Source organism: Neovison vison, chromosome 8, assembly GCF_020171115.1.
Source record: "Neovison vison isolate M4711 chromosome 8, ASM_NN_V1, whole genome shotgun sequence".
In the NCBI taxonomy this organism is placed as follows: Eukaryota; Metazoa; Chordata; class Mammalia; order Carnivora; family Mustelidae; genus Neogale; species Neogale vison.
Window position 1 is genome coordinate 41,648,540 of NC_058098.1, and position 14,470 is coordinate 41,663,009.

Sequence of the window (14,470 nt, forward strand, 5' to 3'; positions counted from 1 at the left end):
AGGAGGGAAAATGCTTCCTGCCTTCAGGAATCCAAAGGCTTTATCCTTTATCTACTCCTCGTGCCTGGGGAGAAACTCCAACCAAGCTCACACACACAGTTTCTCAGCCCACGGGCCCTACCTGACTTCCGTTCGAAAAGACGCTTCATCCCATCTGGTGGTTTCATTTATCTGACTGAAGAGCCCTTCACAGATCCGAGGTATTAAGCCAGAATCACCCTGCAGTGGGAAGGAAGAATGCCACAGCTGTCACTTGAAATAAAAGCAACTGATGGCTGAATCTGCAATTTGCCAGAGTTGATTTAGACTCAAGGGACCTGCACGTCAACCCCAAGCCTACCACCGCAGGGCCCCAAATACACCATTTACCCCCTCAGGACTGCTTCCTAGCCTCTGAAATGAGAGGACAGAGCTTTCTAACTTGTATATGCTAGGTCTAGAGTAATATACAATTATCAGCTCTCAATCAGTTAAATCCTGACTTGAAAACATAGATCTATTCCTTAAACTTTCCAACAAGGTGGTCTACAGCTATAGAATAAATGTGGAAAATCTGATCGGGTCAAATGACCAAAGGTGAAATATACATTGAGCAGAAAAGAAAAACACCAATGAGACCTTGGTAAGCACTCAAAGTTGCTGGTAATCTTCTTAACCCTTAGGTGACAGGACCAAATTAAAACATGTATCCTATCCCTCTCCTGATGCACTGATCCCAGCTCCGGCCTTCCAAGACAGATTGTCATGTAAGTTGACTTTTGTGACGTGGGCATCTTCAGGAGTATTCGTGGGTCAGCTGGCACTGACAAGCTGATGAACCCAGAACAATGTTAAAGATGAGGCCAAGTGTTCTTGCTAGGAAACCAAAACTTCAGAGCTTCATGTTTCCTTCCAAAGATCCTCCCTACCTTCACCCAACATGCCACCCTCCCCCAAACAAAAAACACCATCACAGCATTAAGAGAACTTTTTTCCCTTACACCATTAAGTTGGTACCAATTCTTACCATGGAAAATAGGGTGTTTTGCCATTTTTTTTATGTTGTTGTGCCTTTAAAAAAAACAAAATAAAAAAGGAAGACCCAAACAGTGCTCAACTAACTATAAGGTCAGAGAAAAACAGATGTGATTTGGGAGTGCTTTAAGAATGTTTAACTTAATGTAAAAGAGCTACTAGCAGATCAACATGCAAATTTCATTTTTAGAGATGGCTTTTTTTTTTTTTTTTTTTTTTGCAAAGCCACAGTGGGAAACTAGGAAGGGAAAAGTAATGATAAAAAGAAATGTGAAACTCCTGAAACTAACGGCTTGCTCTCCCATGTATTCTTCCATGCTGTTCAGCACTGAGAATTCACAGCACAGCATTTATCTATTTCTCCTGTGAAGGAAAAGCCTGAATTTAAAAGCCAGCTCATAGGCACTCAAATGTTTCCATCTGGAAAGACCCACCCTCCTTTAATGCACTACTACTATTCTGGGGTACCTGGGTGGCTCAGTTGGTTAAGCATCTGCCTTTGGCTCAGGTCATGATCCCGGGGTCCCAGGATCGAGCCCCACACCTGGTTTCCCTGCTCAGCGAGGAGTTCGCTTCTCTTCCTCCCTCTGCCCCTCACCCTGCTCGTTCTCTCTCAAATAGATAAAAATAACATCTTTTTTTAAAAATGCACTACCACAACTTCTGTAAACCACCAAACCTTTGGCATTTAAGACCCACTGTGCCTGCCAGCAGGAAGCCCTTTGATTCCCGGCTGGAACCTCCACAGCTAGAAGAGGTCATAGGTCTGACAAGCAATGAGGAGAGCTTTCACTATGATATAAATAAAACACACCAGCACTATCTAGATCTGGAGAAAACACGGAACGAGATAAAGTACCTGCAATAATGTCTAATTTTTACTCCTCTGTATTTTGGGGCAAACATAACTTTAATGTCTGTTAGTTTATATAGCATAACTACTAAACCCCACATACTCCATAACTATATAGACTCTATGTAAACAGCGTAATTCTCTTTTTATGTATATGCTGAGGTTATGTAGTACCTTTCCACCAGAGATATTTTTTTTTAACATTTCTCTTGAGGAAAATATGTTTTGAATAATTTTAAAAAGAACGGAGTTCAGTAATTTTATTCAAACTGTTGTGTTGGCAGAAAAAAAGAATAAATTACTTATGGGCCCAGCATACTTTTTTGATAAGATTATAAAGCCTTTAAAAACAGAAAACGAACTGAGACTTGCATCCATTATTCATGCTTATAAGCTTAAAACTATTTCTAATTTAAAATCTCTCAAAGGAAATTTAGTCCAACTTATTACTGAGTTTTATCTTATTGCTAAAGAATGATCAGAACATGAAAAGCAAGTTAGTACAGACCAAGTAGATAAAAGAGATAATTCTATCAGTCCAAAGAGAGATAATGAGTAATTTTCTTCCCACAGTGTAAAACAACGTACAGAATTTCCCATCATAGTGTATGACTTTCCCGATCCAGTTTGCCCATATGCAAAGACACAAGCATTATAACCTTCAAATGCAGACTTCACGACATCTGTGCCGAGGGTTTTGAAAATCTGAAAGCAGAAAAAACACAGATACACAAACACACACAAAAGACACAATTACCATGGATTTTTAATAAAAAGCCCCTTCAATGTTGACAATATTCTTGAACGTTACTTTCGTCTTATAAGGATTACGCCACATAAATAAATCATCACAGAACTATTAACAGAATATGTATATACCCCAGTTTTTAATCAAAAGGAAACTTTTTAAGGAAGCAAAAAGCAACCCCATCCTTTTTCCTACTGAACAAAAAATTCCTGAAATAAAAAAAGTGTAAACAAGGCCAAATGACAATCATGTCTAAGAAGCAAAGATGATTTTTAAAGCATGATGATTTACCATTTCAGAATTAAATAAACTTATGGAGTTACTCATTCTATCAGAGCTTCCAGAAACTAAATACTCAAAACCTGAAAATCACAGCTGCCAGAAGTTACTGCTCAAACCATGCCAAATCAAGGCCGTCATTTTAAGGGCCCAGCTATCCATCAAAATCAGTCTCAGAAGGTTGTCTGAGAGCTGAGGGGTGAGTGGGTGTGAATGAGGCTGGGATGGTCGGGCTCCCCTGTGTCAGAGGCCAGATGCTTCTTCCTATTTGAAGGTTTGCCCAGGTTGGAGAGGGCAGGGAGATGAGCTGTGTGGGGCCTTGGGGTTGCATCTACAATGGTCTAAGTCCATGGCTGTCACACCACATAATTGAAGGGGGATACTCTGGGGAATGAGAGAGTGTGAAGGACAAATACTTCACCCAGACAGCTGATGTAAATGAGGCCAGTGGAGATGCATGGCCATCCTAGGTACACAGAGTTGGGAAGGGAACCAACAAGAACTTTTTCCAAACCCCACGAGCCTTCAAGCTGCCTCCTGTCTTCTTGGACCAATAAGCACACTAAGGCCACATAAAACACCTCCCTGCTTCAAAAACAAGGGGCATCAGCAGCTGAAGAAACATCATGAGGCAGCATGATTAGGTTCTTGTCAGAGCCAGGAACAGGTGAGGCACTATGTTGTGGGGTCACCACAGTCCAGCTGGGAGCCTCATCAACCCCTCAGGAGTGTTCAGTCTCTGTGAGTGATGCTAGATTAGATAAACTTGAAACCCAGGATCTCTCCTGCAGGAGCTAAGCCCTCCAGCCACCCCCTAGACAGGGCCAATGAATACCAGTCCTCTGGATCTCAGCTCCATGTAAACCATCCCTGCTAATAATACAGCCTGGCATCCAAGGACAAAATAATAGCAGAGCCAACCAGACTTTGGCTTTCTTCAGGCACCATCTTGCCACCATCTTGCTTGGACTTTGTTTTCTCTGTTTCTTGGTCAAAGATTTACAAACTGTCCTTTCAATGGAGTCACTTCCAAAATGACCGGTCTCATTCATGCTGTTCATTTGTATCCATTTCAGCTTTAAGAGACGCTGTTTTCTAGTCCTACTCTCAAATTCTGCCTGACTTACTCAACTCTCAACAATGACAGCAGATCACACTGTGTTCACATACTAGTCCTCATAAAATGCTACTAGATGGGTAGCATCACTTAGGTCCCACTTCAGGGGGAAAAGTCAGATGAGTGAGCATATACAGTGAGTGGCAGAGTTGGGATTTACACCTGGGCACTTGTGACCCCCAAAACTGTGCTTCTAACTTTATCACTATGTGGCCTCTTCTCACATCCTTGACATCAGCTACAAAGCCCCAGCCCTCCCTGAAAGGACTTCCTCCCATAAACTGTGAAGAAGTAGCCCAGAATCCCAGGGAGACTCACAGGTCCAGACCACCTATCCAAGGTTAGTTTTCAGCACTGTATATGAAATATGAGGAGAAACTCTAAATTTTTCATCAATTCTGATTATACAAACGGTAAAAGTTATCTATCATTTTTACCATGTCACAGGGTGCCACTGGATAGGAAGAACAGCCTTACATAAACTTCCCAAAGAATAAGAGAAGGATCTTCTATAATACCTTTACCTGAGGCTAAAGCCAAGTCATAGAAAATATATTTAAATCAAACCCAAACCTTTTCAAAGTAAAACACTTTCCCGGGGTTAAAATCCCACCCACCATTTTACTATAACCTATTTTTCCATTCGGCTTGAGTTCTCTGAAAGACTTGGGGGCCCAGAGTGTGTGGAAGTAGGGGGTGGGGGGATATGGTAGACATTACTGCAAAACAGGCCTAGAATATGCAGGTCTGGAGATGCTGAGACCCAGGCCAGGCTCAGTCTCAGCTTCAAGTAACCCACCCAAAGTTGGCTCAGGACCCAGAGAAGCAGCAGGACACTGCCCACATCTTCAGGGTTCTTGGCAAGGAAAACAGGCTACCCCACTGCGGCTCCCAGGAAGGACTTGTTTAGCATCCCCAGTCAAAGCAAGGTGGGGAGGGAAGGGCTGCTTTGTGAGACCTACGACCTGCCTTCCCCCACTGGCATCAGAAACCCTGCTGCGATCCTCACCTGGCCAGGTGACCCAAAATTCCCCTTGCTACTTGCCTCAGCACAGATTTTCAAGCTGATTTCCAGGTCCTCCAAGGCATCACAGGGCCTCACTTGAGGGAAACTGCCCACAAGAGGGCACTGTTAAAACAAAAGACTCACCCATGCAGCTTGTCAACAAGGAGATTGAAGGTTTCAAGTTACTCCAGGGTTGAATCAAGGAACAGGCTGTGTGAGATCAAAGCCTCCCTTTGGAGTTTTGAAGAACCATGAGGAAAATTAGACCTTATTTAATGGTCTTTAATTTATGTGAGTATAGACTTAAATCACGCAGTGATTTTTTTTCTAAATCTAAAATTAATTTGTAAGAAATATTGCTGGTCATCTTATTTGGTATTCGTTTAATGGTAAAGGAAACTTGAGTTGAACTATAGTAACAGGCATGATACATTTTCTCAACATGCCTTTATATTCAGATGAGAAGGAGAAGACGACCAACTATCATGCTAAGCTTGCATTTTCCCCTGTCAATAGCTGGGATACGACCTGAGAGCTGAAATCCTGTGCCAGATGAGGCAGCATGAAAACTTTAATCAATAGTCAAAACTGAAGCTCTTTTTAACATTAGGGGTGAGGGAAGATGACCCCTCTTAATAGAGTGTTTAAAAAAAAAAAAAAACACGGTATTTTTCTGTATCTATGCTGATTTTATTAACATGTGATCCTGCTAGAAAGTAGTATTTACTAACACAACTCCTACTTTTTTAGTTTTGTAATTTAATGGAACAATGTCAGGTTATTTATCTATAACCATATAAATAAAGTTGAAAAACCCAAAACACCTGAGAAGAGACGCTACTATGTATCCACCTGAAGCATGGAAATTATTCCTATCAGTTAGAAGGTTTTCACAAACAAAAATTATTTTTAAACCCAGAGCATTTATTTTTAATTTCCAAAAAAGCTAAACTTGTTCCTGCTTCCCTGATCCTGACTCGTGTAGAACCAGGAAATGTCATCTGTTCCTGTAAATTAACCACCATCTGTAAACGAGTTCTGTCAGTCAGCAAATGCTTACTGAGCATCTCCAGTGTGCCAGGCCCTGCTGTCACACACCGCTCTTGTTGCTCCCACTGTGGACTTTCCCTCCACACAGCCCTCCATTCCCAAAAGGCCTCCAACTCAAGTTAAATAACGAGGAAAATCCAGCCGCTCGTTGGGTAAATTAGAAGTGGAAACTTCACAGCTCTTCGTCCGTCCTCTGTGGAAGACAGCCTGAAGACTATAGAATGAACTGGCTTTTCCCTTAACAAAATCCCTCACACCAGCCACCTCATTCCTATTCCACTATTAAAACCAAAATCTGGATTCCAGTACCTGTAACATTCTATTCCTCACCACGCTCTTAGCTACCAATGCTGATTAATCAGCTACTTCAACAGCAAAGTCTTCTGCACCGCTGTTAAAAAAGAAAACCACAAGCCCAAAATGGAGTTACTTATTATTATTGTGTGACTAGGCCACGTCACAAAACCGGGGTTCAAAACCTGACTGACCTAATTGCAATTTCAACCTCCCCCGGATATGTAGTCTTAACTGGTCCATCAGGAATTTTCTGGTCAGCACTGATGCAGTAATCTGTCACATGGGCCCTCTCGATCCCCCAAAGGAAGATGAGGTGATCCACCTACTAACACCCTCTACTCTTCCCCTGGGGGGGAAAGATGATGTTGCCAAAATCAATCCTTTCTTCTCCTTTGCTACTTGTCTGGCCCTATTTCTGCCTATAAAATCCTTCCATTTGGTACAGCTCTTTGAAGCTCCTTCCTCCTTGCTGGATGGGATGCTGTAGGATTCATGAATCGATGAATAAAAGCCAATTAGATCTTTAAATTTACTTGACTGAATTTTGGTTTTTAACACTACTCACTTATCCATTTATTCATCAACAGGGCTGTCCTATCTATCATTTAGAACAAACCAACCCTTTACTCTTATGTCCTAAAGACCTTCCAGTGGCATCTCCACTGACCTACACCTCAGCCCCAGGACCCCAACTCTGCTACTATTAAGTCGATTAGATCTATGAGCTTAAGCGAGTTATTTAAGCTCACTGAGTCTCTTTGACAAAGAAAAACAGAGTGCTAAAGTTAAATCTGGTCTTGTGAGAATCAAGGGAGACAGGGTATGTGAGTGCCAAGCACAGCTGTAAACTCCAAAGCAAACTCAGGCAACATTAATGGCTGGTCCCTCTTTCATACTAGGCAACTCTCTCTCTTTGTGGCTCTCATTCTTATTGCTGTCATCCTTTCTATTTTACCCTGACACTGAATCCACGTGTTCTGGATACAGTCACTCCACCATCTCCTTTGAACAATTCCTCTAAATTGTCTACATCTTAACACCAACATTTACATTGCTTCAGTAAAGCCAATCACTTCCATAAACTATTTCCTAGCCAACTGTACTTCTCAGATGTCGAGGTGTGTGCAAATGACCTGGGAACCTGCTAAAAATTCAGTGTGATTCAGTGGGTCTGAAATTTTTTCAGTCAAGATTTTGCATTTTTAACACCTACCAGGCAATGCGGTGTTTCTCATACATGGACACACCAAGTTGCAAGCAACTAGACAAGAATACCACTTTAAGGTGCCACCCCATGGATTATAACCCAGAGCAGGCAAAACAGGAATTCTTATCCTGGTAATAAGACATCAGGCCTGAAGCAATATATTTAAAGAAGCTGTGAACAAGCCAGGAAGAAGCCCATAATCCTCCTCTCTCACTGGTGCTTCCCCATAACTCTGCTCTGCTCAAACATCCAGCTGGTTCCAGGGACATGCCCTTGCCCTGCTCACATGCAATGGGTTCCCACAAGGAGCTTTGGGTCTGTTCCTCTATGCCCATATCACATCCACATTTTAGAAAATAAAAGCCTATATATAGCACAGGTTTCTTCCACAAACTTCATCTATAGTCTAGATTCTAGAAAATGTCTGGGGGTTGGGGGGAGAGATCCTTCTAGGATCCTTCTTTCTAGAATCCTATAATGATCCTACAGTGGTCCACTCACAGCAAATGGGACTTGGGTTTGAACTCCAACTCCTAAAACTCTGCCTCGTGGCGAGACTCAGAGCTGAGTGGCTTGTCTGCCAGACTTAGCAATATACAAATGGTGCCTCCATATTGCTTTATTTGCCAAGCACCTTCAAAACTGTAGTCATGTCCAAGTTTTGGGGGAAAAAAAAGGTTATGATCATCATGCTCAGAAGTGAAAAACAAAATCAACTTTGTGTGGACTGAATTCTTCTCAGGCTTAATTAAGATAAAAATGGTGCAATGTAACAAACAAAGCCAAGTTAACAGAGGCAAATTTTATATAAATTATATTCCCCAAAAATGAGCAAGATGTTTTAAAGAGTTCTTCTCAAAATGAAATCAAAATAAAGATTATGAAAATATCATACCATCTCCTGTGAGACATAATTTGGACTTTTCGGATCAGCAGAATAAAAAGAGAAGTCATAGGTGAAGGTCTTGGTCCGTTCTCTTCCTGAGTCCCCAGTCCCTCCTTCTGGTATCTACAGGGAAAGGATTATGATAATAATGTAAAAGCACTCACAGCTAAATGATCTATCCAATTCGAGAAAAGAAAAGTTCATTAGAAATATACAATGATCACCATTTTTCATATTTACACTCTAAAAAGCATTTACTTCCTCCTGACCATGCCCTGGGTAGGTAGGTAGGTAGGTCGGTCGGTCGACTGATCGATCCTGAACTCCTTCCAGCAATCCAGGCTCCCTAGGCTATGACAGAAGGCTACTTTTCTGGAGTTTTTATCATGATTCTCTCATACAAACCCAACACTCCAGCCAGACTCGTATTTTTCCCCTAGCTTCAATACTTTTTACTGTTCCCTCCACTTGAAACCACCAGAGTTGGGGTCTGCAGGACTCTAGGGGGTGCTAATCACATGGATTGTGATGTGACTAGAGCCCCTCAAAGTTATACAGTTTGGGGGCATCTGGGTGGTTCAGTGGATTAAGCCTCTGCCTTCAGCTCAGGTCATAATCTCAGGGTCCTGGGATGGAGCCCTGCATCGGGCTCTCTGCTCAGCAGGGAGCCTGCTTCCCCCTCTAACTGCTGCTCTGCCTACTTGTGATCTCTCTCTGTCAAACAAATAAATAAAATCTTTAAAAAAAAAAAAAAAAGTTATGTAGTTTGGCAGCCCCACTAAAAACTCCAGGTCAGATGCCTCTCTTCCATGAAGCTACCCCTTGGGCACTATATCCAGAAGTAACTGCTGCCACTTCTAACAGACTAGATTCTCCTAGGACCTATTCTATAATGAGTTTATTGCACATGTCCGTGTAGCTTGACTACCTTGCTATATACCTAAATTCAACCAAAAACCATGTTTAAAAATCACCACAAGCCACTAAAGTTTCACAAAGTTCCCTGGACACACGCTAAAAAATTTAATGAGCACCATATTTTCCAACATAATTCAGATCCTATAAATAAATAATTCCTATGGTTCTTATTATTAAAATGTTAAAAATTTGGACATCAGTTTCATTGTATCAGATGAGGAAATGTTTGTAAAACTTTGTCAAAAGGCAACAGAATAATCAAGGAAAATAGATTCAATAACACATCAAGAAGAGATGCATCCAGAGCCAAGGGTCTCTTTGTTCTGTTTCGGTAAATATAATCTTTTAATGATTAAGCTTTTACCAAAGCAGTGTGAGCACACAGATACATGAAGCAAAGCAAAGCAAATGTAAGTAACAGGAGGCAACAGCCAAGTGATGACTGGCAGAAATGGGGGAAGATGTGGTAGGTCAAAGGAGGGAAAGCCAAGTAGGGCTAGACAGAGCTAGAAGGTACAAGGATTGTGGTCAGAGAAGACAGACAGACATTTCACTAGAGAATGCCTCAGGCAAAGGGACACTAGGGCTGCAAAGGAAGCCTATCAAATCATCCAGAGCACAGCCCAATTGGAAGATAGGAGCGTTCCCCAGCTTCTACCACTGGAGATCAAGTGGCACTACCATGAGACTGGGTTTCAAAGCATCCAGTCCCTTGAGCCACAAATTAACAGAAATCCAATTAGAGATTGATCTGCACTTGGCCATGGAGCAGCAGGCCTCAGAAACCCAAACCTGTAAGTTAGTGACAAACATAGGAGGACAAAGGGGTTGAGTCCATAAAGCACATGATTTATTATTATTAATTTTACACTCTTATCCGTCCCCCCAAGTAAAAACTATTCCTTAAAAAAATTCACTGACCAAAGGGGGAAAAAATAGGATATTTAACCTGCAAAAGGAAGAACATGCCATCCTAGAAAATTCTGGGTTTTTTCAAGTATCTTTTTCAGAAAAAAAAAAATCTTTTTTAAAAATCTTTCATCCCCTGAGTTTTGAATAATAACACAAGCTCCTCTTGCAAAGTTTACAAAATATGATTATTTTCATTAAGAATGGAAACCAATCTAGGGCCAACACTTAATGATTCACAGAATTCAGCCAATCGCCAAGCTAAGGATCTACCACAGGATACAGGATAACAATGTTGAGTCTGAGTTAAACCCATGAGCTCACATACTAGGACTGAGGTCAAATGAAACCAGTGATAGAAGAGGAGACAGAGCAACACCCTTTGCTTCACGGATGATCCCTAGCCAAGTGCAAGCTGATGTGGCTAGTTGAACTGAGAAGGAGGGGAAAGGAAATGGCAGATGTGTTTCATTTACCAACAGATCATTCTGACAATAAAACAAACTGGAGGCGCTCGGAGCAAGGCCAGGTTGCTACTTGCCTTTAAGTTTGTGATTGTTGTTTTGCTTTTCTCCATTTGAATAATGAATTTGGCTTCCAAGTCCTTTTCCCTGCAACACAAATAATTCAGTACTAGTTAGGAGAGAAAAGATTGTTTGGAAAACATTTGTTTTATTTACTTTTTACATATGGGGGTTTGTTTTTAAATGTCATATGAAGCACAATCTGTGGTCCCACTCCTCCCAAATCCTTACTAATATAAACACAAAGACACACAAAACAGATGCCACCATCAAAAAATTTAAAGACTGACAAATAGTGTGTTCTCAAAACCTGGAAGAATTTCTAACTGTGAGCCAAAAGGAGTGTAAATTAAATGACAGAAACTGTGGAAGGCTGTGTGACTCATGAAAGAAGCCATGCTTTTTTTTTTTTTTCCCCTGTTACCTGGTTACAAAAAGACTGACACCTCCCCTTCACCCAGGGTGAGAACCAAGAAGAAAAACTGGTGTGAATGGTCACAAACAGGTACTGCTTCTAGAAGCATCCAGGGCACTGCCCCTTCCCCTCATCTTCTTTCCACAAGCATTCAGAAACTTTCCAGTTCCTGGAAAACTGCAGAACTGCAAATCCACAGAACTCCTAAGAAGTAGAGTTCACGAGAATAAATGACACGTATCCACACAGTGGAGTGGTTTGTCACTGACACAGGACTGAGGACAGTTTCCGTATACTGCTAGGGGGTGGTAGTCAGGATATGCTATTGTTAAGGGGGGAACACAAAATGGAGAGAAGTCTACAGAGAATGCTACCACTTCTACTTAAAAACAAAAACAACAGCCTACATATTTTTCAAAAGGCCAACTACGGAAAAAGAAGAAAGCGGAGTGGAGGAGACAGAGACAGACACTAGATTTCTACAAAGGATCTTGATCTATAGATCATCTCTAGAATGACCACAATAATTTACACAAAAAATAAAACAAGATTGTTATTTAAAGTGACCTGAAACACATCAGTGTTAAAAAAAAAAGAAAGAAAGAAAAGAAAAGCCTGAAGTGTAGGTCGTATGTCTAGTGTTAAAAAATAAAATAAGAGAAAAACAAAAATTAAAATAAAAGGACCTAAGACACAAAAATAAGCTGAGGCAAGTGAACCTAACTGGGCTCTGGCACCACATGGTGCGAGACAATGTCAGTTTTGACTAGATGCTGAACTCTGACTGTAGAATGCAGTGGGGTAGAGCCCAAGGAGGAAAAAAACTGTAAAGAAGTCTTAAAGCACTTTCACTAATCAGATTTTTGCCAGTAAAGCAAGCACTGTCATTCAGAAATTTCTGTTTGTGTACTATGGGACAACCTCAGTAATTATGGTGGTGGCCTTGAGAACCAAGGGGTTTGGATGAACAGAGATAAAACACAAGATGGATGAAGTCAAGTTAAAAACTCTGTAGTCCTGAATCTGAAAGGAACTAGCATAAACTTTATCTGAAATTGAAAAAGGAAAAGAAAGTACTCCCTAGCTTTGTCCTCTGAAAAGGCCTAGAATCTTATGCCCAAATTATAGTCTCTAAATTCCCATTTAGAGTCAGAGCTACCTGGAGGATGACTCAAAACAAATATTTGAACTATCTCATCACACAAGAAAGCAGGAAGCCTCCATATCAAAAGTTAGTTTGTCCAAATTGTCCTTAGGCAACTTCTCACACTGCTCCTGGTGATCCCTGCCTTCCTAGTATCTGAGACCCTATGTGATCCCTTGCCCCGGGGGAGTGGGCTAGATCTAGCAACTCACTTCTAATGACTACAACACTAAGGCCCCCAAAGTGATAGTCTGATGCTTCCGAGTTGGGATTACAGGAAGATTCAGATTTCTGATTTGCTGGCACTCCTGTGTGTGTATCTCTCAGGGTACTGGCAATGAGGACAGCCAGGTACCACACTGCAAGACTTCAGCAGAGACTCACCCAGAGACAAAGAGCAGAGAGCCAGCAGCCACCTGGGTGAGCCTAGGAGTGCCCCCCCCTAGCCAGGCTGGAAGGCCCAGGACTACACCCTTGATAGACCCTGAGTGGGTGAGAAGACCCAATAAACCCCACCCCAATCCTGACTCACAGAAACAGTGAGGTAATAGATGTTGTTATAAGCCCCTAAATTGGCAGTTTAGGGGTTTTAAGGCCCTTAGTTGTGTTACACAGTTAAGAAATATCAATACAAGAGCTACGTCAAAAGGACTCAGGAGCCAACCTGAACTAAGTTCCCACCAGCCACATCTGAGCAGCAGAAAGAATTTGAAATATGCACCAACCTGAATCATTTGAAATATGCATCAACTTATGAACTCATAATGAAAAAAGTAAAAACTGAATGGTGCCCTTTGGAAAATCAAAAAAAGTCACCCCATTATTTTAAAAACTAGTGAATAGGGGCACCCAGGTGGCTCAGTCGGTTAAGCATAGACTCTTTTTTTTTTTTTAAGATTTTATTTGTTTATTTGATACAGACAGAGATCACAAGTAGGCAGAGAAGCAGGCGGCAGGAGGGGGGGTTGGGGAGCAAGCTCCCCGCTGAGCAGAGAGCCCTATGCAGGGCTCCATCCCACGACCCCGAGATCGTGACCTGAGCCAAAGGCAGAGGCTTTACCCCACTGAGCCACCCAGGTGCCCAAAAGAAATAAAATCTTAAAAACAAAACAAAACAAAACAAAAACCTAGTAAATAAAAGGGAAGACTCAAGCATTTCCTAAACAGTCAAGTGTTTTTAAGTTTAACCAAATAGTTGTTTGGGAAAGCTCCTCTTTTTAGAGTATTCTACCTAATAAATGAAGAAGAAGCAAAAGAATTAGAATGTCAGCACTTTGCAACTCTGATGAATTCATGGCTCCAGGGAATGCCCATCAACGGCTGCTAACTCCACCAGGAGACAACCAGATATGCTGTCCAGTGAAACTGAAACACGAACACCTCTGCTGCAGAAATCTTGTCCCTGGCCCAAGGAAAAGGGCAGACTCTGACCTAGAGCTGACGGACAGTGAATGCCAGGAAATACAGGGAGCAGGGGGAACACATCAGACAATGCCAGAGACACAGTCTGCAAAATCCAGCTTCTGGGAAGGGCAGCAGGTAAGTGACCCAGCCTTCAATAACAAGACTAATAAACTGCAAGGAGTATAAAGAGGGAAGTGGAACTTATAGATTGAAAAAAGGCCACATGAACATGTGTCCCCAAGGCAGTCCAAGTGAGAACTTGGACCTGCCCAAGATCTATCAGCCTATCAGCCAAGGACACCTGGGTGGCTCAGTCGGTTAAGCATCTGCCTTTAGCTCGGGTCATGATCCTGGGTTCCTGGGATCCAGTCCCATATCAAGCTCCTTGCTCGGCAGGGAGCCTGCTTTTCGCTCTGCCTGCTGCTCCCCCTGTTTGTGTTCTCGCTCTCTGACAGATAAATAAATAAAATCCTAAAAAAAAAAAAAATTTTTTTTAAAGAAAAAGACCTATCAGCCAATGGATTTCAGTGCAAACAGAAAAAAAGCCACTTTTAGAAATTACAAGATATCTAGAGAAATCTTAACACTGACTAAATACAAATTGGTATTAAAGATCTATTACTGCCATTTTTGGTATGATAATGGTTTCATGATGATTTTTTTTTAAGTCTTAACTTTTTAGAGACACACATTGAAATA

The 14,470-nt window shown here is 41.6% G+C and overlaps 1 protein-coding gene across 4 annotated transcripts in view; it reads right to left on the bottom strand.

Moving 5' to 3' along the window:
- Positions 1-14,470, bottom strand: part of KIF16B (kinesin family member 16B) — a 290,601-nt gene that overhangs the window by 242,059 nt on the left and 34,072 nt on the right. For all 4 annotated transcript variants that reach the window (XR_006386154.1, XM_044263478.1, XM_044263477.1 and 1 more), the window contains exons 2-5: positions 10,826-10,895; positions 8,467-8,580; positions 2,456-2,572; positions 122-219 (exon numbers count right to left, since the gene is read on the bottom strand). Coding sequence is in view for 3 of the 4 variants with exons in the window: in XM_044263478.1 (XP_044119413.1) it covers positions 122-219; positions 2,456-2,572; positions 8,467-8,580; positions 10,826-10,895 (399 nt within the window). In the remaining variant the exon portion in view is untranslated. The remainder of the gene's footprint in view (positions 1-121; positions 220-2,455; positions 2,573-8,466; positions 8,581-10,825; positions 10,896-14,470) is intronic.